The sequence below is a fragment of the Triturus cristatus genome, chromosome 1_1 (genome assembly GCF_964204655.1).
Source record: "Triturus cristatus chromosome 1_1, aTriCri1.1, whole genome shotgun sequence".
In the NCBI taxonomy this organism is placed as follows: Eukaryota; Metazoa; Chordata; class Amphibia; order Caudata; family Salamandridae; genus Triturus; species Triturus cristatus.
This window is the reverse complement of record NC_140579.1, coordinates 564642741-564668417: the sequence shown is the minus strand read 5'-3', so window position 1 is coordinate 564668417 and position 25677 is coordinate 564642741. Positions and strand designations below refer to the sequence as shown.

General features: G+C 41.0%; 1 protein-coding gene across 15 annotated transcripts in view; it reads right to left on the bottom strand.

The window, feature by feature from the left end:
* Positions 1 to 16631: 16631 nt before the first annotated feature.
* Positions 16632 to 25677, bottom strand: part of NAV1 (neuron navigator 1) — a 2160095-nt gene continuing 2151049 nt past the window's right edge. For 8 of the 15 annotated variants that reach the window (XM_085644319.1, XM_085644290.1, XM_085644280.1 and 5 more), the window contains 3 exons: positions 23267 to 23464; positions 22535 to 22637; positions 16632 to 17505 (listed from right to left, as the gene is read on the bottom strand). In XM_085644319.1, the coding sequence (XP_085500445.1) occupies positions 17489 to 17505; positions 22535 to 22637; positions 23267 to 23464 (318 nt within the window). In that variant the 3' untranslated portion in view covers positions 16632 to 17488. The remainder of the gene's footprint in view (positions 17506 to 22534; positions 22638 to 23266; positions 23465 to 25677) is intronic. The other 7 variants (XM_085644299.1, XM_085644339.1, XM_085644349.1 and 4 more) reach the window with 1 other exon arrangement.

The following is a 25677-nucleotide window of genomic DNA, read 5'->3' as shown; positions in this document are numbered from 1 at the left end:
GATAGGCAAAATGGGAGTGTGCAAGTGAACATCATGAACATCCACTTTCCATGGTGGAGATGACACCGTGTGTGGGCTGAAGAAATATATAGCTTCTGAATTAGAAAAGAGACAACATCTGCGAGATATGGGTTGCTACACCATGTGTTGGATTTAAGGGTGTGTGTGAGAAAAGGACTGTGAGAGATGTGAATTTTCACACTCTGGTGGTAGCTCTTAGGTTTGAGAGCTGAGAGTCCGAGGTCACACACCTTTAACAATAGAAGCCATGTGACACTGTGAAGAGTTAACCTTCACACTCAGCATCTGTGGGATCCGGGCCATGTGAGGGATGATTTGGAAGATGTAGCTTCTAACCTCCAGACACAGCTTTAATGGGGGAAGGAGATGCTAAGATGTGAAATTTTAAACACTGCTTTTCAGGGACTGATTCCATTGAGATATGAACCTGTAAGCACACCCCTAAAGCATGGATCAGCCTACCAATCCTCCTCAAAGCCTCCTCCTCATTTTTTGAATTCCGCAAGAAGCTGAAGCCCTGGCTTCCAATTAACCAACCTGCTCGCGGCAGGGCTAGGCGCACACACACCTGCTCAGTGCCAAGATACCCTTGTGGGAAATAGTGCACTATACAAACGCACAGAGCTGGGAACTTGTATACAGTATGTCTCGTGGGCAACTGAGATGAGAAGTGCATAACTTTTATGATGGAGAGTACAATGAGACTTGAAACCATACATACATTTTCTATGAGGGAGATGACACAGCTGGGAACCTGTACATAGCTTCTATGAGCCAAACTACACCAAAATAAAAACCTGCGCACACAGCCGCAATGGGCGAGATGACGCCAAGATGTGGACACACTGCTTCAATAGCACAAATGACAGATGTGGACCTGCAGTCACAGCTGGTACGTGGGAGGTGATAAGAGATATGAGCATTTCGCTTCAGCTTCTATGATGTAAATGACAGACATATGCACTTGTGTATGCGGTTTCTCTGAAAAATATAACAGATGTGAACCAATACAGACAGTTTTTGCTTCGGTGTGAGAGCGGGGACACCAATGTGAATCTACAGACAAAGATTCTGTGGGGGAGAGAACACCGAGAGCTGAACCTCTACACACTGCTTCTATGGATGTGACAACACTGTGGCTCTGCTTCCATGTGGGCTGAATATTTCTGAGCCATGCGGAAACCCATATTTGTGCACGGATTGGAACTATAAATTGTGTCTTCTACCCGACACAGTAGTTACCGGGTATGATAAAGACACCCCCCCCCCCCCTTTCAATTACCCCTAGGTTCATATGGAGAGCGCAAACCATGTGTTATATAAGAGAAAAAAGAACAGCTGAAAAAAAGCCCGATAATGCCGGATATGCATATTTTGGGCAGGACGTACCAGTATTTTTGTGTTACACCCCTTTTGTAGGGCAAATCTGGTCATGTGAAAAATTTATCACATCGGGTATGTGCAGAACCCGGGGAACTTCATTTTAGCATGTGTAATAAATACTGCACTCCTCACCAGGGCACTTTTATTTTGGGCCCGACGTGTGAACACAGAGGTTTTATGGGAGATAGAACAGTTTTGAGCCTGCAGACCAAGCTTCTTTGGTGGAAATTGCACTAAGTGAACCTGTAGACACATCTTCTGTAGAGGAGGTGGCACTAAGATGTGAACCAAACACACTGCTTCTATGGTGGAGTTGGCATTGAAATTTAAACTTGCAAATACTGCTTCTACCGGCGAGATAACATTGAGATGAGAGCCTATAGACACGAGTGAGACTGGAGAGAGACGCTTTCGGATGGGAGAGGATTCTCGTTCTAATTGGAAGAGTGAGAGGGCAACGGTTGAAAGTGTGACCAGTAATATTTGTTTTAAATTAAAAAGGTTACACTGTGAAGGGGTAAGCAATGGCACACTTCGCCCTGTCAGATGGAATCGCACAGGCAGATGCAAAAGCTATGCAATGCCTTGTTATACGAGGCTTCTTGGAATCGATACGATTCCAGAAGCCTCGTCCCAGCTCCGCCTTAACTTTTGATTTGTGCACGTTGTTTTGCGTCACGAATTATGCCAAAGGCAGTCCAATGATTGCACTGAAGGCATGTCACTCCCTTATTGTTGCCACCCTTTCTCCTTTTATCTACGCCCTGCGGGATTGGATCTTTTACCCGCGGCGTTACACTGGTGCCTTTATTTACTGGGGAAGCACTATTTGTTTCCCTTCTGGCTATCTCTCCGAGACACAGCTGCTTGTTGAACACAGTTCTCAGCGCAACTTCAATTGTATTTGATGAATGTGTAACTTTATTTGTGAGAGTAGTCGAGCACGGGCTACTTACAAAGCTTAGATTGGTTAGACGGTGAGACTCGGTTACTACTCACGGTGACTAAGATTTAGACAGTTGAAGTAGTCACTCGACTTTAACTGTGAAACTTCTACTATTGGCTACTGAGACTTCGCTTCACCACTGTTCAGGAAAATACCAAATGTCCTTGCTGAGCGTTCTTTTAATTTGAGTGTTGTCTCTTTTAATACACCTTTATACTCCCATGCTGTCTCCCTGCCCCCACGACGCCCCCTCTCGCCGCTGCTGGCGCCTGCAAACAGCCTCACTCCGTCTGCAGGCATTCACCAGAAGCCCCCTCCCGCCGCCCGCCTGCCCTCCCACCCTCCAGAGACGCATACCTCAAGCCGCGGCAAAACTGTGTTCAGAAAAGCAAACTCTCAAGGGCTAGGTTCTCACCCTCTGACGAGAGTGATTGTAGCGGGGACGGGGGCGTTATTTTTACTTTTAGCGCGAGGCGTGCGCGCTAATTGCAACGTGGACAAAATTGCCTGTCTTCTCCTTTTACAAATATTGAAGCTCCTTAAACAGGTCTGACATTAGTCTTGCAACGGAATGTTGCCATTGGTAAAGCTATTTAGCATTTTTGAGGATATTTTGTACGCAGGTTGTCTACGTTTTCCATATTTTGCTTTTTTGATTCTTATGAACTGGGGGATAGCGTTTTTTCCAGGCTGTAAAGCATGGGGTGATTTTTGGCTTGTGTCTCCCAGCACACAATAAATTGGTGTTGAGATCGCCACTGCATGGGATGAGGTGCTATGTCTATTCCCAAAATGTTACTGAAGGCTGCCTCTACTTCAACGGCTCATGATTCACACAAAAAAAATCAACAAACTAAAAAGACGGAAGCACCATAAAATTAGGCTGGCACAAATCCCAGCATGCCCCTTTACTTTCCACTTATCCCTAACCCAATCAACAGAATTCCAAGTCGAACACTCAGACAGGAACCAAATACTTACTCTCCACTACTCTACTCTACTCTACACTACTCACTCTACTCTACTCTACTCTACTCACTCTACTCTACACTACTCTACTCACTCTACTCTACACTACTCACTCTACTCTACTTACTCACTCTACTCTTACTCACTCTACTCTTACTCACTCTACTCTTACTCTACACTACTCTTACTCTACACTACTCTTACTCTACACTACTCTTACTCTACACTACTCACTCTCTACTACTCTCTCTACTACACTCTACTCACTCTCTACTATTCACTCTCTACCACTCTCTCTACCCGCACACATATGCATATATATATATATGCATATGTATTTAAATATATATATATATATATATATATATATATACACACACACATACATATATACATCTGCATATCTATATAAATCCAAATATAAATTCATGCATACATATACATATGCATGTTATGTACATGAAAGTTTGAAAAACACTAATAAAAACAAAACTAAAAAGCCACCTAATTACAAACAGAATTGCTTTAACTTAAACGAGGGCGAAACCTATTGCATTTTCAATGCTTGTTTGTTATTGCAGCAGTAACCAGCCATTTTGCATCTATCTACAATAGTATCCGATTGTTGCCTGCTTCACTAGCATAGTCGTACTCACACAATTAGTGCTGCAAACACCTTCCACAATAAGGACTAACAAGGAAAGTTGACATAATTACTCCATGTGACAATTTCTACACCACAGTCCCAATCTGTTAGCAATTTGCAACAAAGCAGACATGGTTATTACCTCAATTGGTCTGATGTAGCTACTGACTGGCAAAGATTGGTGATTAAGTAAACTATACCGAAATTTATTTTGGACATCACTATGCCGTCCATGCCATTGCTTGATTTGGTCTCTGAAAAAGTGTTGTAAGAGTGGACTGTGGTCGATTATCTCAGACAGGCTTTTTGTTAAAAGACAAAGTGGAGCATGATTGCCAAAACATTTTTTAAGGGTTTACTGGACACTGGTCACATTGGAGAAGCTTGGCTTGTTAGAGGCCTGGTGGTGCACGGATGTCAGAAAACTGAGGCTGATCACCCTTAACTCATACTGGTGTAAAAAAACGTTATTAGAAAAACTGGATTTTAAATGCAGATGTAACACTATTAAACCGAGACATTTTCTTTCAGAACAGAAAAAACTGTGCACAAGAAGGAAATGAAAAGCTGTGGCTACAAAGTGGCTTGATGGTGACACAAAAATAATCAATCTGATAAATTGTAAATTCTCTAACACGCGACATTTAGACACCTGGCTGCAGGACATGGATAATTCAGCACAAATGGAAAAAAAATATTCAAACTCCGAGGTCAATTGGATTTATTTCATTAACTGTGGGAAGAGTTCTTAGATTTCTATTGTTATTAACAGGTTCACTAAATAGAATCAATAGCATTACAGCTAAATGATTTAAGCAGAAAATGCGATTAGTTCTGAAACTTACATTCACGTAGACAAAAGTAATTTAATTACTTTGATATACCATAGTATTTGTCTTGCTCTTATCAACATTGTAATACATATTTTTTGTTCACTTGTTCCTCTTTTACCCAACTACTCATGTAATTAGCATAGAAACTAGCTTGAAGTAAGTTGAAACCTTATAGAGATGTACTTTTATTGTTGATATATTTCCAAATGATGCATTCCTTCTATTTGCTGGCAAAACATGTGGTAACAATTGATGGTCAGGAAAAACAAAGGGCTAATATAGCAAAGAGGTGCAGATTATATGATGTGTATGTGCTATAGAACCTGGTTTATGTATACAGGCTCTATTTTAAATGAGGAATTCCATTTCCTTGATGCGTGGAGTAGTCATTGGTAATAGCACAGCTGATCAATCAACTCACATCATCGCTCTTGATAAAGAGAAATAGGCCTCCGACCCTGTAATATTTATGAACAGCCTATGGGACAGAGTGTGAGAGGTCATCAGAAGTGAGAAGGTGATATCCACGTTTGACGTGAGTGGCGACTATTCATGTAGGCAAATCTTCCTACAGGTGCTCCTTAGAGTTCCAATTAACTAAACTGTGTTTTACAGTCTTGCAAAACTACTGTCCCGGACTATAATCTCTTGTTAAAAGGAGGTTGACGAGTCTCTAGCCTAGTCTAGAAATAGTGTAATCATAGTTAATAAGCACTTGCCGCAGTGCAAAATCTTACTTTGAGCTCTAACTGAACTTGGATGGACTCCATGTACAAAGATCTTTGGATAGGACTTTAAAACAAGAAGTGTTGCCATCAACAACAATGTATTGAGGTTGTCTTCAGGAACAATTTTAACCAATTAGAGCACCTTCATGATTTATAGTTATTAATCTTTTAATGCAATTGATAAACCGCAATAAATAAAATAAAAAAAATAAAAAAAACACACCAGCCCCTCATGTCATTTTCATTAATCGAAGATGAATTGTATCGTAAATCAAAAACAAACAGTATAGAGGCGTGGTCTCGCACCACGAGAAGATGGCGGCTGAGTTTTGAGTTCCGCTCGACCGCGGAGAAATTTTACGGATTACAGCCTGTTTCCTCGAGTATGGACACATTCCGAGGATGTCTTGCGGACGATGAAGGGTCGGTGCGGTGATTTTACCCGTTCCGACCCTGGAATCTTCTTCCGCGGACTCGGTAGCTGTGGCGGTGATTTCTCTTCAGTAAAGTGCCTGCAGCGGCCGCGATTTTGGGATGGCTGCTCGTGAATTTGCTGAACACTCTGAGGTAATCCGACGCTTCATAAATTAGCGTGCGGCAACGTTTTTTTTTTCTATTTTTTCTCTCTCCTCAATATTTCTGGATGCACTGCCGTAAGAATTGTTTCCAGGACGCTACCATGTCTGGTTGTAGGCGAAGCTTATACTCTTGTCCTCCTCACTACATGCCCCAGTCGCAGCGTGTTATTTCTAGCATCAATTTTTGAGAACTCTTTGGGCGATGGTGCCAGTTGCAATCTTCTCTCCTCTCTATGGCTCTTAGCTTCATATCCAGTATGTGCTTATTTTAATTTTTTGATACATGCTGTCACATTTCCTAGCCTCTTGGTGATTTGTCTTTTTTAGTAACGACGCTGTTTTGCTCACAAGTGTCAATTATTGCTAGAGCGCTGACGGAAGGTGACGTTCTTTTGTGGATTTTTTTTTCTTTTTCTTTTTTGCTCTGCTCTTTGGTCCCCGGAGACTTCTTGAGGAGTGAGGTGTCTCTTTTTGACGGATGGGCAGGCGGAAGACTTTATTGAAGATCACCTCTCGACCGCCTTACCGTTTCATGATGGCTAGTGAAGCTTCTACTGCGGCTAGAGCAGTCTCTTCTGGTACCAAGCCCAAGAGAGCCAAGAATGACCCTCCATCACCCATACTTTCCTCTCAACACCCTGTTCTGGATACTATTTTGGATGAGGTGAGGGGTCTTAAATCCTTTATGGCCACTACTAATGAGAAGCTACAACTAATTGAGGATAGGTGGATTACTATGGAAGCTAAAGTGTTTGATATGGAGCAACGTATTAGTGATGTGCAGGATATTTCTACTAAAATTCCAATTTTGGAACAGGAAATCCAGCATCTTAAGCTTCACACAGAGGACCTTGAAAATCGCAATCAGCGTAACAACCTACGCCTTTATGGCTTACCAGTAAATTTGGAGGGTCCTGATTTGCTTCTCTTCCTGAGGAAATTTGTGACTGAACTTTTAAGCATTTCCCCGGAGCCAGCATTGAATATTCAACGTGCACATAGACTTGGTCGTCTTCAACCTAATGCTTCTAAGCCTAGAGGCATTATCATGTTTTTGGAATTTACTGACTTAATGCGAGTCCTCTCAGCTGCCAAATTGAAGCGTCACCTTACTTGGTCTGGTCATAACATCTTTATTTCACAAGACGTATCTAATGCTACCAACGCGAGAAGGAAGGAATTCCTGGCGCTTCGTCCTCAAATGAGACAGTTGAATTTTTGCTATGGTATTCTACATCCATGTCTGTGTAAAGTTACACATGATGGCTCCACTCGGTCTTTTGATGACCCTCTTAAGCTGAAGTCGTTTCTTCAAAACCTGTCTTAACGTTCTGCGACTGGCTCTTCTTCCTCTACTTAATGTCCTTGTGTCTTTTTGCTCTCCCTTTTAATACGGCTGTTTCTTGGTTTTCTATTTGTATCTTTTTCTCTGTCATTCCATCTCTTGTTGGTGCTGTTACGCCCCATGCATCTGTTTTTATTGTTGTTTTTCTTTAGATCTGGATATCTTTCCTTGATCTATCTTCTTTCACTTCTTTTTCTATCCTCTATTTTTTTCTTTGCTTTGTTATTCTTTCCGTCAGTATGTCCTATTATTCATTTGACAATGTGCTGTTTATTGCATATGTCCTTTGGAATTGTGCACTGTCCTATTATATATTTTTTTTTAATTCTTATTTTGATCAATTTTGGTGTCTCTTTTTTTTTAGATGTCTCTCTGAAGTGTATCATCTCATTCCGTATTGTTCCCCTCCGATCCCTCATTATGTGTAATTTTGTTACATGGAATGTTCGTGGTCTTGGCAACCCCGACAAAAGGTACTTTCTCATTTATCCAAATTAAATTCTCAGGTATCTTTCATTCAAGAAACACATTGTAAGGAAGCGGAATCACTTAAGCTAAAAAGACAATGGGTAGGCCAAGTTGTGTATTCCCCTGCTTACAGTAAAAAAGGGGGTGTGGCTATATTGTTTCATAAATCTCTATCTGTGCAGATTGTTTCTACGCAAAATGATGCTGATGGACGATGGGTAATGGCCAGGGTTGTTATACAAGGCAAGGATTTGGTTTTATTGAATATTTATGGCCCGGTCAAACCTGACCCCAAGTTCTGGCATGACATCAAGGTTCTACTCTCCTCCTTTGATTGTCCTAATATTATTATTGCTGGTGATTTTAACCAATGGTTAGACCCATTTTCTGATAGACAATCTCAGTCCAAGTTTCATCCTGACAAATCCCATAAAGCTTTTCAATCGGCCATTACCTCTCGTCCTCTATTTGATGTTTGGAAGACATGTAATCCAGATTCTCTTGAGTTTACGTTTTTTTCCAATGTTCACCATACACGATCTAGGATTGATTATATTCTGGTCAGTAAATCCCTGCTCCCGTCTATTCAGTCCTCGGAGATTGGGTCAATTTTCATTTCAGACCATGCACCAGTCCTTTCTGCTTTGGATCTCTCGTTAACCTCCCAAAAATGTAGTAGTTGGAAACTTAATAATGTTTTATTATCGGATTCTACTTTCATAAAAGAAGCTACTTCCTTTGTTAGTGAGTTCTTCATGTTTAACGACCCCTCATCAACCTCTGGTCCCAATAATTGGGATGCTTTTAAGGCCTAATTTCAGGCATTTACTATTTCTTATGTCTCTAGGAAAAAGAAAATTGCTCGAAATAAATACTTAGTTTTACTACAACAGCTTAAATTACTGGAGCATAATTACTTCACTTCTAAATTGCCCTCGGCACTTCATGACCTCATTAAGGCCAGATCTGAGCTTAACAAACTTGCGACAGTTGAAGCTTGTAATATTCTTCTCAAAATTAAATCCAAATACCATGGCGGCCATAATAAAGCTGGTAAGATGTTAGCTAACTATTTAAAAATCAAATCTGAACGTAAAAATATTGGTCCCATCTTAAATGAATCCACTAAACGCTTAGTGTCCTCAGACGAGGATATTGCTAATATCTTTCATAACTACTATGAGGCCTTTTACTCTGATGACACGAACCCGTCTAATCAAAATTTAGATTTTTTTTCTGGCCTTCCTTCCCCCCCATCCTTGCCACATGAATTCGAAGCCTTGGAGGGTGCTGTTACCGCCCAAGAAATTATTAATGCCATTAAATCCCTAAAACAATCAAAGGCTCCAGGACCGGATGGCTTTTCGGTCGAATTTTATTCCACCTTTGCATCGATTTTTGTTCCTAAGCTTCTGACACTGTTTAATTCCTTTATTAATGATGCTAAGGCCTCTGGCTCCTTTATGGATGCATTAATAATCATCATTCCCAAAACTGACAAGGATCACTCACTGTGTAAAAACTACCGCCCTATTTCCTTGATTAATTATGATTGTAAAATTTTCGCAAAGATTCTTGCTATCCGTCTTGAGAGTCTTCTCCCATTATTGGTTAAGACTGATCAAGTTGGTTTTATTAAAAGGTAGATTAGCAGCAGATAATGCTCGAATGTTTGCAAATGTTATCTCACATGCAAAGAAATTTAAAACTCCTCTTGCAGCGTTATCTCTAGATGCCGAAAAGGCCTTTGACCGTATTAATTGGCAATTAATGTTTAGAACCCTTAATTGGTTTGGTTTTGGTCCAACTTTCATTTCCTACATTAAATTATTATATTCCTGTCCCCGGGCCAGTATTTTTGTAAATAATCACTTTTCCAATTCTTTTTCTTTATCTCGTGGGACTCGTCAGGGCTGTCCTCTCTCCCTTTTGTTATTTGTTCTTTGCCTTGAACCCTTCCTTGAGCGTATTCGAGTTAATGCTCATGTTTCTGGTTTTTTACACAATTCGGTAGAAATTAAAATATCAGCTTATGCTGATGATATATTGATCTATATGTCCAATCCTCTCACATCCCTGCCTCCCTTCTTGGATGAGGTTCGACTATACTCCAGCATTTCTGGATACAAGTTAAATCTCTCTAAAACAGAGGTTCTACCCCTGAACTCGTTATGTTATCAATATATGTTTCATGATACTAATTTTACATGGTGCCCCACAAAAATCAAATACCTAGGTATTTGGTTCTCTGCGTCCATACCTGCCACAATAAAGTATACATTTGCAGCATTACTTACTAAAATTCAATCACTGCTTCTTACATGGTCCCCACTATTTCTTTCTTGGTGGGGCAGGTTAGACACTATAAAAATGATGATTGTACCTCATGTCCTTTATATACTATCTATGTTGCCCATTCGCATTCCCCTTACATATTTTTCGCAAGTTAATTCTATTTGTGTAAAATTTTGATGGAATAAGAAACACCCACTTATTGCCCTTACAAAGCTCCAACGCCCGAAGTCTGAAGGTGGAGTACGTTTTCCCGATTTTAAGGCTTACCACTCAGCCTTTCTCATCAAACAATCCTTCGCTTTATCCTTTGATTTTGCGAATGCTCCTATTCCGAGATGGATTGCTTTTGAACGTTCCTCTATAAAGGATTTTTCTTTTCAGAATGTGATTTACATGTCCAATTGTACTTTCATTTCTAATAACCCGATTATAAGATATTCCCAAAGTTTATTATATAATACGTTTACTAAGGGTTTATCTCCATTTCAATGCTTTCTCTCTTCCACTATCTGGTATAATAAATTTCTTTGATACAAGGGTAAATCATTCTATTACAAACACTGGAAGGAGAAGGGTATTATTTTCGTTCACCAATTAATCCTTCCACATTCTATTATTCCCTTCCTTGATTTGCAAACACGATTTTAATTACCCGACACATATCGTGCTGAATACCTTTTAATTTCAGCCGCTTTACAATCACAATTATCCTCCTTTGACTTACCTGTATCAATACCTTCTCTTACTCCCCCCACACCTTTATATAGTATATTTCCTATACATATACCTAAAGCAGCCCTTGTTTATAAATTGTTGTTATTACATTCAACCGAGAGACCTAAATCTCCTACTGAACTTGCTTGGGAATCAGACTTATCCCTTTCATTTTCTATTGATGTATGGGATAAACTATGGTCTAAGTTATTTAAAATCTCTGCTGTTGCTCGTATAACTCAATCCCTGTATTTTATTTACAATAGAGCTGTTATTACTCCTGTTTGCATATCCAAGTTCTCCCCTTCCTCGTCTCCATTATGCTGGTCTTGTTCTAAGTATACTGGCACTTTGAGACATCTCCTTTATGATTGTCCTAACGTTGTGACTTTTTGGAAGTCAGTTTGGTCATAATGCATGAACATTTTTAATTGCGATTTGAGTTTATCATTTCATAATGTTTTTTTAGGTTCCTCATCACCTGATTTGGATGACTCCACTTCTATTTCGTTATTGTTTGATCTTTTTATTGCAATGGCATTCAAAGTTATTTTATCTTCATGGAAAGATAATTCGAAAATCTCTTTATTAATGTGGTGGAATTTTATCTGCGATGAACATCGAATTGCCACTGTCTCCTCCTCTGTCCTCTCGCAAAAAATTAAATCTGATCTTCTCTGGTTACCATTTACATCTTATCTTTCTTCACGCGCTCCTCTTCCCTAACTTGGATTTTTCCTTTTATTTGGTAGCATACGTAGTCTTAGGACATTTCTATTCTTCTCTATTCCTTGATTTCTATTTTTATTTCTTTTTTCTCTATTCTCCTACTTCATTTCTTTCCCCTTTCCCTTTCGTTCTTTTTCTTTTCTTCTTTTTTCTTCTTCTTCTTCTTTACTGTTTGAACTATTGTTCTTATTACTTGATGTTTATACTTTGTAAGTATAATTTTGATTTCCTGATTGATTGCATTCTTTATGTATTTCTGTGTTTTGTTTATTTCTAAAAACGTAATAAAAATTCTTAAACAAAAAAACCAAACAGTATTGTAGAGGAAAGTGCTTAGAGCAGCAAGTGATCACATGGTGCATAGAGTACAATAATAAAGGTTTTCGCCCATATGTGTATTAAAAAATCAACATGAGACTTGAAGGAATATAAGATTTTGTTGAACAGAACTCACTGATCAAATCTCTACTACTGTACTATGTAGTTAATAACCAATATTTAGTCAACATGTTTGCATATAAAGCTCCTTTTCAGGGGAGACGGACTTGTGCTTTGCCTCCTTTTAAATCAAATGAATTATTTTCGGATCTAGTTTGAATATAACTCATGGCTACTACGGCCCTGATTAATTCACTGCTCTCACATCTGGCCCCTCCAATTTGCACTCCCCCTTGTGTACTTTTCCCTCTCCAAATGCTTTCTTGCTCGTACGCCTCTTCCTAAATTGCCATTTTCCCCTTCCGTTCTCCTGCACACTCCATTGCTGCCCATTTCCACCCAGTGTCATTGCTGACCCTTTTCTCAATCTGTGCTTTTTTTTTTTTTATTTTTTTTTGCGGACGGCCAGGCAGCAAATTGCTGTCAGTCTGCTTTACCAGTGCTTTGCATTACTCCTATGTCTTTTTTTTGTTTACTTACCAATCTAACTTGGATTGTGAATAAAAAAAACTTTAAAAATGCTCTTGTATCATTTTGTAGGAACACATCCATAGAGTATGTGGGCCCCTACATAATTGCGCTGCTGTGGGACTGTGCTATTTTTTTTTTTTAAGCATTTCGCCATGCTGTACATTCTTGCTGCTACTGTACAGAATGGCTGCATGGCTTTGGCAAAGCCATTTGGTTCCAAGGTACGACCTATGAGCTTTGCCAATGTTGGTTATGTTCAGGACTCAATGAACTGCCTATTGCACTGAAAACAATTGGCACTTCTTTAGACGGTCTTCAAATTTTTAAATATTGGCTTTATGCAAAAATAGTCCTGCGTCCGGATGATGACCCTCATTAGCATAGATATGCGAGAGTGATTTTGGTTTAATAGTGCTTATCATGAATTGCATTAGAGCTTATTAACTATGAAGTAGTTCTACATAGTTTGAATTGTTCATGAAGGCAACCTCAATGAGTTGATGACATTTGCATAACCAGGTTTCATAGAAGCTTACAGGACAGCTCCTGTTGTATTTATTCGTGAAACACAAGTAACACAAAATCCACAGTGTGAACCATGAAACAGTATTTCAAGGGCTCCTGCGGGTCAGGGATCCCAAGTAACTTTGTCTAGAGGAGACCACGAAAGCATGGTGAAGTATAGTGTTTATGATCTCCAATGATAGTGCAGGGCTCCCATCAGCACTAAGCAGTATTTATGCTGTGCCTATGATCTGTTCAGAAACATAACCTTAGCAGTACATAAGTGATAGCAATTACCAGGACAGAAAGAAGAATGAAACATTTTTTAAGAGGCCGTGCTCCAGGGCAGCACTAGGCTGTTGTTTCAACCATTTCCGTCAATTGCAATTACTTTGTTTTTTTCTGCCAGTTTAATTAAGTCCCCATCTTCAGTGTTTCAGTGAGCTACAAAGAAACTCAAACCATGGACACAGAGATATTCCAGGTGGCACACAATATTAATCATAGAAAAATATATATCTAAAACTGGATTGTCACTTCCTTAAACAATATATTAACCCCTGATTTGGGACCCGTGTTATCCCCTATACACTTCACAGTCTGTTTACTCAGAAGACACAGTTGTACATCTTAGAATGGTTGATGGTTTGTGGGGTGTGTCAGCTTTGCTGCTTTGATATGCGATGATACTCATTAGGTTTACAATAAATGAGAATGTAGCATTGCCTGCTATGGCTTTACTTGCCTAGGAACCTGCAGAAATGCTCTAAACTGATTAAGTTTTGAATGGCTTGAATAGAAGCATGCTACAAACTTTTCCACGTGATTTATGTTCAGCAGGTAAATGTAAAATATGTTCATGCCTAGATGAGACACCTTGTTTATGAGACAGGAAATCACAGGACAACACCAAACGCAATACACTTAATGGGAAAGCAGGTGAAAGGGGACCAGTGTAGCTCCCTAAGCTGTGCACTGCAGTTTTCATTCTGTTCTTTTTCTGTATAAAACATTTGTAAAGCACTTAAATACTCAATACAAATGCCATTAAAGACCATTGATACTGGTGAGTAACGATTAATGTAAGGGTTCGGGCTAATGACTTCTGGGAAACATATTGAAATCAAGTTAACAAATGACTTTTGTGAAAACTAAAAAAACTTCAGTATAGTCCAAATGTCTACCCTGATAAAAATTTAGGCAACAAGATTTCTAAGAATAAGCAATCAAGTCTGTCTCTGCATTCTCACATCTGAGACAGAAAGAACAAATCATCCTATTATTAAGTGTACGACCACTTCACATTCATTACTTCTAGAATACATCAATTACCTGAATATAAAACACCCCACTCTCTCCTCTGCCGCATACCCCTTGGCCCAGGTGCTTATTTTGAAACAGTGACCATCTACTAACAGCATGATGTTCAAAGAAGTACTTCAAATGTTGGCCATTTTGGAAGCACCTCAAAACGAGACACCAACTAAAAGGATTCTTTTCACAGAGTTTATTTCGTAGAAGTATGAAACGATAAACAGAGGATGGAATGGGAACTACCCCCGTACGAACGTGTGCCCAATGAAAAGGAGAATGTTTATTCATGATGGCAGGTCTGCCAACCAGGAAGCAGAAGAGTCTCCGTTACAGCATTCATTTGGGAAAAAAAGTCACACAATGAGTAACGCGATCTTGATTTAGGCCCCCCCTTGTTAATTTCGGGCAGGTAAATTCTCCTAAAGTGTTATTAGTCATGTATCGCTCCTAAATTTCAGAATATGCGCAGGCACAACCTGCTCCATCAGATGGAGTTTTATGTGGCTAGCTTCTGTGGTCATCTTGTGGCACTAAAGGATGTGTAAAAGGAGGAGTTAATTAGCTAACGTGGAAATGGGCAGGCTAGATATCAAGGAGCAATAGTGAAAAAGAAAGCGAGAGGTAAGTGATGTGGAAAGGGCAATCATGGAGCAGGCATGGAGGAGATAAGCTGCAGAGTATGGTCTGAAAGTCTGTGTTTGCACGAGTCACTGCAGTGGCAGATATTAAGGCTTATTATTACAGCACCATATCTGAACCACCATTTTGATAACCGCTTCCAGTTGCATATATAGCTGTTATTGCCTATGCGTTTCAGGTTCTCAAGGCTGACAAATATCCCAGCACAATGCCTACCCACGGCACCATACAAGTTCCATAATTACCGCTTTGAATTGGTTGGCTGACCACAGGTACCTTTAAAATAGCAGCACTACCGAAAAACAGTTCTCAAAAAAAGAACTACAAATGAAGCAAAATCAAACGAGAAGGCTGCAATTCTCTTTGTAAGCTTAAAAGAAATAAGCAGCTATAGTCTGACATGTCTTCCAACCCAGCCACAACTCGCATTCCACATCTTACTTCAAAGCAAGGATATTAGAAAATTAATGTACTGAAGTAAAATCCTGTTTAGGCCAGGGGTGTACCAAAGTATCACTGCACTGGAATGGCTGGGGGTAATTAATCATCTTTCAGTACAACAACATTCCAAAAAGCATGGTCAGGTACAATTCTCTGGATCTTGAAGAAACATTCAAATTCAAAAACTATCTTTGTTATATTTCTTAGAAATGTATTCTCTTGAAAAAAAATAGTCAGCGAAAAAGCCAATCTGCAGTTTTTTTTACCCTAGCATCTATCTTGCAGAATTTTGCTTATACTATTAAACAAAAGGTTATTAAATTCCATAACCTTTGTAATGTTTTCCAATTATCTAACGATACTCACAGATGTCAAGTTCTTCAATTTCACTGACCCCTAATTTATACTAGTCATTTTTATTAGCTACAGAGTAAACTACTTAGAATTAAAAGACTATGCAACGTAGGAGGGAATTCATAATTACATGGACCACTTCAATATTAAAAGTGTACCTCTTCCAAAAGTATACATTCAATAACAGCAAGACGTGCAACAAACTTTGAAGACAACGCCTAATTACATTAAAATTAGGTTTAAGGCGAGCTTCTAAATTATGAATTTCATTTTCTGAAAACAGAAGGTAGTGCCGGTTTTAAAGATACCAAGTCATATCTAATTAACAAATCGACCCATTTGAAGTTCCTCTTCTAAACAGAGAAGAGAGTCTCGTAAAGTACTTTCCTATTGGTCCTTCCACATGAGATCATCTGAACCAATAAGGGAAGGAGCAATACAGCTTTGACCACGACAATGTTACATATTTTGTTCTGACCGTTTTTGCCACCATTTTGTGAAATTCATTTAATTGGACAAAAGATTAGAGGTTGTCTCCGCCCAAATCCTGGCAATCCCTGTTCAGTCAAGATCCCTGCGTCTCTCTGCAAAGGCACAGAAATTGGGTGCAGCTACCATGCATGGAGGAACCTGAAAGCCTAGAGGACCTATGAGGTGTGTTTGTACTGGATGGTCATCCAGTCAGCACCAGTTTTAAGACATGCTGGGGGCAGCTGTGATTGGGGGTAGGAGAAAGGCCAAAATAAGGGGCTAGGCATGTCATAAGGCAGAAAAATTACAAAAATCATAATTAAGTGAAAATAAATATCAAGAGATAGACTAAGAAAAAGGATTTATTCAAAGTCCTTCCTCAACGACGACCATGCAAGTTAAATAAAAGTACAAATACAGGCTTAACAGTCCTTATCTCTAACTTTATGCTCTGCTGAAAGCAGAGTGTTTTTCCATGTCAACGATTGTTTGTGCACGTCACTGATTGTTTTTCCTATCCGATGCTTTCCTGTATTTTTTTAAAACACAGCCCATGTTCTGGTGGAGGTTCCCCACTTGATATGTGTTGAGAGAGCACTTCTTCAGTGGTTTCCACGTTGCTACCTCCAGAGTGAGTCAGGGTGATGTCTGTGCCGTTAAATATCTCCATTCCAGAGGGAGTGCACAACACTGGGCAACGGTGGTTCCTTACTAGTGAACTTGCTCATCAGCCAGGCTGGAGCTGCAGGGGTTCCCCAGCAGTATTTGTGAGGCTGATACCTGTGGCCTAGCAGGCGTCTTCCAGGATTTTCTAAGTGAGCACCAGGTTTATTTGCTACAGCCGCCATCCATTCCGAGTGTCACAAGCTAGCAGGCAAAAGAGAAAAATGGAGACGCAACATCCCTCTGAAACATGTCCCTGCGTAAATCAAGTGGGAAAATGCAATGCAAGTGCACTGAGATTTGGGGCAAGGCGAGCTCAGCTTCCTCCACCTCCTTTAAAAAAAAAATCCTGTGTGGAGAGCTGAAAAACTGTTAAAAAAAATCTTTGATTGTTGGAAAACCACAGATCTGGCCGGCTTGTGTCACCTTCATGCCCGGTGTCCGAGCCGCATAGCTCATTTAAAGTGTTGCTTGCAGGTTTGGGTCCCCGATGGTTTCACAGTCCGGAGACTCTATGTAGTTGGCAGCCTCTTGCAGCTTAAGAAGCATAGCCATCTGTGAGATGAGACAAAAGAGGGTTGAAATTCAATGATTCTACGCATTCAGGCTGCCCATTCAATCAAACTCTTGTAAGTCCACATTAATTCTGTAGCACTTCCTCTCAAGGAACCCCAGCAGAGGTGTCACACACAGATCATCGCTGCCGTGCAACACCCTATGGTGGTCCAGGACTGAAGCAGCGCAAAGCCTCCCGGTTCCCTCAACATTTGGCTCCGTACTGGGTCCTACAAGTGCTTTGAGAACGGCGGGGCCGGCATCAGCCACGCCAAAAGTATGGCGGTCAAGCCGGCCTTCTCCGGATCAGGAGGAAAGCCTGTCGCGCACTTTGGTGACGCGACAGGCGTGCCTCCTCGCCCATTGGTCCCGGCCCTGGGGCGTGACCCGGAAGTGATTGCAATCACTTCCGGGTCACACGACTGGGCAATGTCAGGCCAGTTAAACTGGCCCGGCCATTGAAATAGGATAAAAGGCTGGGGAGCACAGGAGTCTGTCTCTTCACTCCTTGCTCCCCAGCCTGCCACCCCAGCCTCGCTAGGAGGCTGTAACTTGATTTTAGTTAGAACTGTCCTGGCCATCGAAATAGGATAAAAGGCTGGGGAGCACAGGAGTCTGTCTCTTCACTCCTTGCTCCCCAGCCTGCCACCCCAGCCTCGCTAGGAGGCTGTAACTTGATTTTTTGGGGAACGACCTAGCAAACCTGGGAAGAAGAGGGTTGGTAGAAACCATAATCTCAGAAGTAGGTTGGTTAGCCAAGACATGCCAGGGTTGCACTATCGGGTGGTCTCAGATGATACCCTGGTTCCACTGGAGGGGAATCTGTAAAGGCATTGAATCACTCTGCGAGGAGAATAAATAATAAAATAGAGAGACTATTCAGGGCTCCTCATCTGCAGACCATCGCCCATGGGTGCATTAGGGGTGAGCCGTGCTTCCTAAAAGACGGTGTTCACTTGTCCAAGGTAGGCAATGAAGTGTTCTTACAGAATATATTAGCTTGGTTGGGTGGCCTCAGTATCAAGGAATGACCTTCTAGTGAGCGCAGGGGGGGGGGGGCCCGATAGTCTGTCAACTATGCTAGCCTGTGGCGGTAAGGTCATGATTGGTGAGCAGTAAATTTAAGGTCCTTAGAGGGCGGCGCCATTCTTGAATGGGGTTGCCCAAGTGGGAGGGACAAGTGGTCTCTCCTAGAACTTCAGGGGCAGTTGTGTGCGGGGGAGGAGGGAGTCACGCTTTCTCTAGGCTGGTTGGCCACCCCGCACGTGCACAACGGCACCAGTAAATGGCACACAGCTGCAAGGGCCCCTTTATGGAGATAATGTACAGAGCGTACGGGGGTAACCGCGGGGGAGGGGGGAAGGGCGGGGGGGTTTTAAGTACCCTCACGGTGAACGGGCCCTCTGGGCATGCGCACTCCGGCAGGAGGGCGTGGTAAAATTGATAAGGATCTGACACCAGTTAGTGACCTTGCCATAGGCCCAATTAGATATGCAGAAAATAAATACTGTAATGATTATTAAAGATATGTTAGATATGGATAGGAAACCTTTGTATTAGAGTTATGTTAAGGTTAGCCATCTGACATCTGTACTTATCAATTGTAATCAATGTAATGTATATTTTCTGCTAAATTATGTGAATATTGTAAATTTTGATAAATGTTTATTAATCTTTGTTTAATAAATACGGCCGGGGGGTTTTACGCTCCCCACATCCAAACTTCTCTCCTGTCACTTTCTGGGCCTTGGTAGGGGAGGTGGGGGTGTAGGTAGTACCTGGCCATATTTCCGGGCGTATCTTTCCTGCCTTCACATTCCTGTCCTCAGCACTCCCTACTAATTCAATGCTAGCAGGATCTGACAGAATGCTTTTTAGGCCCTGCACACCCTTACTGCATTCACATAACTTTACTCACACACTGCTTTGCCAGCACATCATCCTCTTGCTGTTCACAGTTCTGACTGTTCACATTCTCCCTCCCCCGACATATTCATATTAAATGGATTCAATATTTTTCAACACTCATGGGAGTGCCAATGCACTTTTATTAGAACTCTTCTTTCTCTCTAAATTGCCCCACCGTAATGTTAAAATGCAATTATACAGAGCTCTGGCTGTGCACCTCAATCCTACCTTCCAATGTTCCCACTGAGCAATACCTTCTTCCATTTCATCACTCCTCCACATAGGCACCTATATCTCAACTTGAAGCACATCATCTTCGCCCATGACCGTCCTGCCATCTCTAATTTAGTCTGCCCCTTGGCATTACATGCTATTGGAGGATCATGAGCCTATGCAGAGGTCTTCCTTTCTATCTGCTTGTCTATCTATCCTCACCAAATCTCCTGTACTGAAACCCATATTGATAAGAGGTAGAAATGCACTAGAGAAGAACATGTTACTAACCTGTCACTACCTGTTTGCAGTCTGTAGATCAAATGCTGTGCATAATCCTACAATCTAGTGTTGAATTTGGAATATTATAGGTTGTTTACTGGAAGAGATCAAGTATCAGTTTTAAGAATGATGTGGGATTACATTTCAAAGCCCACAATGCAACAATAATCTGACTGACTTAGATTATGTTATTGCTTTTCCATAGACAATGCTTTGTAAAGTAAAGTAGTAATAACGTGCATGTGAATCTACAGCCTGACAAGCACTAACAGTTGACTACACATGTAGCAAGACTGAATGTGTATGACAATCCACCTTGCAATGCCTGCTTAATAACTAGGCTGATCCTCGTAGGCTTTAGCAAAATCAACAAAAAGTTGGTTAGTCTCATAAAAAGGCTTAGTCCTATCAATAAAGTGTTTGAGCTACGCAACTACATGGACTTGTTAATATTCATTGGTGGTCAAGACAGGATAATACAAGAAATGATTATGCAATATATAGTGCACTTGTTGGATTTTAGTTTAAATTACACCTCTCTGAGGGATAAATGCAAGACACATTTTCTAAATTCTAATAATTAACAGAATCTTAGAGGGTGCAAAAACATTCATGCTCCGCATTTACAGCACTAAAATGGAATCCAAATGTCTGTCTGTCTAAATACTGTCTTGGAAATTAATGCTATTACACCAAGGTAGATTGTCAAATGCATTCGGATTTGCTACCACAAAGCTAAACTTGTACTACCCACACAAGTTGTCTTGTAGCTTCTTTTATGACATAGAACTTAAAGTCTGGCCAATTTAAATGGTTGAATTTTATGATTTTAGGAGTCATACTATCCACCATAAACTATTTGGGTCTGGATGATGCGTCTCTCCCTCCTCTAATGTCTGGATATTCTTTTGTGAAGGAGATTTGACAGCTTTTGTGATTGCTCACTATAAAAGGTGTGAGTACCATGGCTGCCTTGCCCATGTTGTGCAATTAGAATCATTAGCATGCTGGAATCTTGAACGTATTTAGCACCATTACTATCATAGGAATTGGTGAAGTGTAAGAAAATCTCTTGTACCAATTCTTCTATGGCGCATCGACCTCGGACTATGGATGCAAAACCTGGATGTAGAAAGTGGTCATTTCTGCATTTTATTTTGTTGCAAATAAGTCTATGCTTAGTGTTCTTCCAACCTGAAGTTTGCATCAATAATGCATTGTTACAACTCCTTGCTTTGTCTTTACATATGAAAGTCTTTTATTGACAAAGATACATAGGCACCTCTTCCTATAATCACTGTCCCCTGAAACCTGCCACATACATTAGCCCTCCCTTGCAGCATAATTCTAGTGGTCTGCCCTCTGTGTTCTGGTGCTCGTGTGGTGTTGGCTTCTGATCCGTTCTGCCAATTCCATTGCTAAATTCCTTATGTAGGTGGCGCTGCCATCGCCGACTTGCTGTGGTTTCTGACTGACTCTTGTCAATTGCTGATGGCGGCCTCACAGTCAAGATTCCTCCTCTCACCTTCCTCAGGTGTAGTTGTAATTACATTCCATCTTTGGTGTCTTAGATTTAAATAGGTGCCACAGAATTCACTTTGCCTGTCTGTAGCCCTGAGGGATCATATGTGGGAAGGTGAGCTCCCTGTAAGGGCTTCTTTTTAAGCAAAAACAAGAGTCACATTCCTCTTCGTTCACCTTAACTCTATAAAGCAAGCCAGCCTTCTGTATTAATATTTGTTATGCAGTGACCTCATGTGATAGTGTAAATCTTAGTGGGTATGGAACAATACCCTCATTTGGCTTGGTAACCCCGCTACACTTGCTCATACTCCTCGGGTTCTGGTGCTTCGATATATGCCAGCAGAGACTCCACCAATGGGCGACACCTGAAGTACAAAATTTGGGTTTAAAAGACAGACTTCAAGGTCTAACCACTAGATTGCAGAATAATGCAGTTCACACTGCAAAGCTAGGTCTGTGTCATTTGCAGCACTAGCCCTTTCTAAGTTGTGGATCAAATTTTATACGTAAGGAGGAGAAGTCCTCTATAGAGCCTGATCCCTCTCTAGGAGACTTTTGACTTCAAGAAACAGATGTAGTTTTTAAAGAGTCCACAAAGGTGAATGTGCCCTCTTTAGAAACAGGATGCTCTGAATACAGGGCATGAAATTCTTCTCAGGGCCACAATTATATCAATTTCACCTTAAAGAATCAATTTCTGAACAAGCTCCCAAGTAGGTTTGTCAAAAGGTTACATCGTAAGAGGGACTAAAACAATGCTACGTGACATGTCTTATCGTATGTTTTAAGTCTCTTTTCATCCTCTTCAAACAGCTCTCTTTGGCTTGAGATTTTGTCGCAGGAGCCTTTGGAATGCCCAAATTAAAAAAGGGGTTTTGTGTGTGAAAATTCTTTGAGGTTTACTTGAAATACCAAAATACCCCTGTGTGTCCAAGTATCTGTTCATGAACCTCTGTGTACTCAGCCTCCTTCATGCTCAAGTGTTCAGACTTGGAGTCGCTGGGTGAGCTTGTTGCACAGTTTAAGAAAACTGGATAAAACATGAACCCAGGCACCACTGCACACAACGCATAGCATTTCTCATTCTATATTCTTAATGTACCTGATTTAAAGCTACTAAATACCGGACACGATGATGAAGTGGTCTCAGGAAGAACACCATCACAAAGTTTGTGGACGTTTAGTCCTAGAAATGTCCAAGGACACTGTAGAAAAAACATAAAAGGCCATTTTGTCCATAACGAATATAAAAAGTACGGGGAGAAGCCCTATACATGAAGCATTTGGGGTAATTCTCTTAATACGTGTATGGCTGAATGCCAAAGAAAACTCTTTTGAAGAGGATTGGGACTTAAAAGGTTACCCTCCCTTGTCGGATGATTATTTTTAGATGTTGGGGAAAAAATAACCTGAGAATGGCATGCAGGGTGTGGAACGTTGTGGGCTTCCAGTAGATACTTCTGTTGTGCGGAGGCTAAATGCACACATTTTAAGTTTCATGAATATCAAAATTACTTTCTGAACTCAACCAATAAATATTGGAATTGGGTACAACCTGTAAATCTCAGATATTTTCATGCTGTAAAAATGATATATTAGACTACTGATTAGAAATAATTATATGATGTGGATTTGGAATGGTTTGCCTAAGAAAGGTATGTTCACAAGATTAAAACTTAAAACAAAGCTCTTTCTCCAAAAAGGAACTAATCACAGAATTCTGCCTCCAACATCCTAGAACAATGACAATAATTTACACAAAACATTATCAAATTAAACTGCAATGCCCTAGTCAGATTATACCAAAAATGAAGTATTCTCCATCTGTACTAACCAAGGGGTCTGTGTCTAAGGAGTTTGGCGTGGTGTCTTTCATGGTCCTTTCTTCGGCAGACGAGGTGCTGCTGAGCGGTCCAACGGAGGGTGGGGGCAGGTGGTACAGCTTCGACTGGTCCTGCTGAGCAGAGGGCCATGGCAGTGTGTCTCTCACCCATTCTACGGGATCTTCCCATGCTGCTTTCTGCCCATGGACCTAAAGAGAGGAAAGATTACGTTTTTTAGATAAAATGTCTTGCAGAGTTGATGGTAACCTGATTAAATTGCTAATGCAGAGCAAACTTTCCTTTGTAGCTAGCAGTGGCAGCTGGTGACTTTTGAAACAGGTAGGGAGTAACTGTTGGGCTAGTGAGCCAGAATGGCATAAGAGGATTTGAGGGGGTTCTCCCCACAAGAAATCTTTGAGAAAGAGGGGCAAAGTGTACTTTTCAAAACAAATTTTGATAACAAATTTGGTGAAAAAGCAATAAGATTAAAGAACCAATTCTGAAGGTATGATGTTAAATTTTCTTAAGAAACCTTGAAAGAGTGTCCCATATCTTGATGAACTTTGCTAATGCATAACGTTATAAAACAGAGGTAGTCAAGGGACTGAAGGCTATAGCCAGATGCCTGGTTCTGGCTCAGTTTGAGGCCCAAAATAAATCAGTCTGTCAAGTAGCTTCTGCCTGCCAACCAAATCTAAACTCCGGTGCACAAAATTAAAGACAGAGCATTAACCTTTGATGCAAAATAGAAGGAAAAGATATCTAGTGGCTTACCTGCACAGCAGGAAGCAGGAAGCCAGAAAAAAATGGGGGCCAAACTCTGCTTTGCAGCTTGACGGAATTGTATGATTCTAGGCAAATATTTAATTTCCGAGAGCCTCCTTTCTCTTAACTATCACATATGAGAGAAACAAATATGGAAGTTCAAGCTGAACAAAAACCTTGTGTGTAATTTAGTGGACTAGAAGTTTGTCAAAAATCTTGGCCAAATAGAGGCTGTAATTGACAAATGACTTGCCATAGTGCCGTAGTTCACTAACGGCATTATTGTCAGGGTGGGGGGAGATTGGTCAAACTAGCTCGTACATTCCTCTCGAAAAACCTATCACTTTTAATAAATGCCATTGATGCAATGATGTAATCCAATCTTTTATGGTGACACCCTTTGGCATGTTATAAAAATACTTTTTGTGCAGAGTGAGCCATCCGGGTGCACTGTTAGCCCATGTATGTAGTGCCCAGCAAATTTCAATCCTGTTACTCTGGTTGCTGACTCCACATAGAGCCACTGGGCTCTCAGGCAGCAACAATGCCATTGTTAGAAAATGAGGAATTCGTGTGAGGCCTTCACAAATAATGGGTCTACATTTGTCCTTCACTGGGAACCAAACACCCCATTGTAGCGCTTAACTCTGAGGGTAGCGTTGCAGGGCAGTCTAAGGCCTCCTCAAGTGGTGTGGACTAGTAATCGCCATTTATAGGCACGCAGAAATAATACTCAATAATTGCTTGTCCAGTCTGTACATTTCTTTATAAAAATGAAGGACAAGTTACTTACCTTTGTTAACGATGTATCTGGTAGAGGCACAGTCTAGCCGCAGATTCCTTAACTTAGAATATCCCCAGGCGTCAGACTGGATACGGAAAACTTTCTGCAGCAGCACCTCTGTGCACCAGGGGGCGGCGCCGCATGGATCCGCCCTGATGTCTTCCACGGACGTGATGTCAGCGGATCCATATATGCCTCTTCCGGTGTGCCGTCAGTTTTCGGAGAAACTTTTCCGCGCCACAACGCGGAGCCACCACTAAAAACTGAGATTATGAGAACAGTGTGCAAAAAAGTTGAAAAAGCAAAAGAAGTCGAATGGTGAAAAATAGCACCATAAATGACAGTGCCAGGCACTGTATATTGACAAGTAGTGAAGGGAAACAGCAGAGCACCGCTCTGAGAAGCAACCCCACAAAAGCGAAGGTTAAACCTCCCCATCAGGTAAAAGATGATGAGAAAAAACATCATGGCAGATGACAAAGTTTGCAACCACAATACATAATCTTGAAGGACAACAAGTCGGGAACACATGAGCAAGGACAATCTACCATTGGATGGCACCAGAAAGGAACGTGGCATCCCCAGTAATAGACCCAGAGGCAGAGCCAATAGACTTGAAACCAATGGACTGCAGGGGAGGTAATAGACCCCAAGGCGATTGAGAAGGGGATAGCGGGGGGTGGGGAAACATAAGTAGATCTCACCCTGGACAACACAGTTCGTAGGGATGCCAAAGGCACATGAGCATACCGCCTAATTACGTGAATGGGCCGAGTAGCGCAAAAAAACAGAATAAAGCATTCCATGTAGAAGTGAAGTGAAAGATGTCACCCCGCAGAAAGACCAAGCCACCTGGAGTGAGGCGAATGCAGG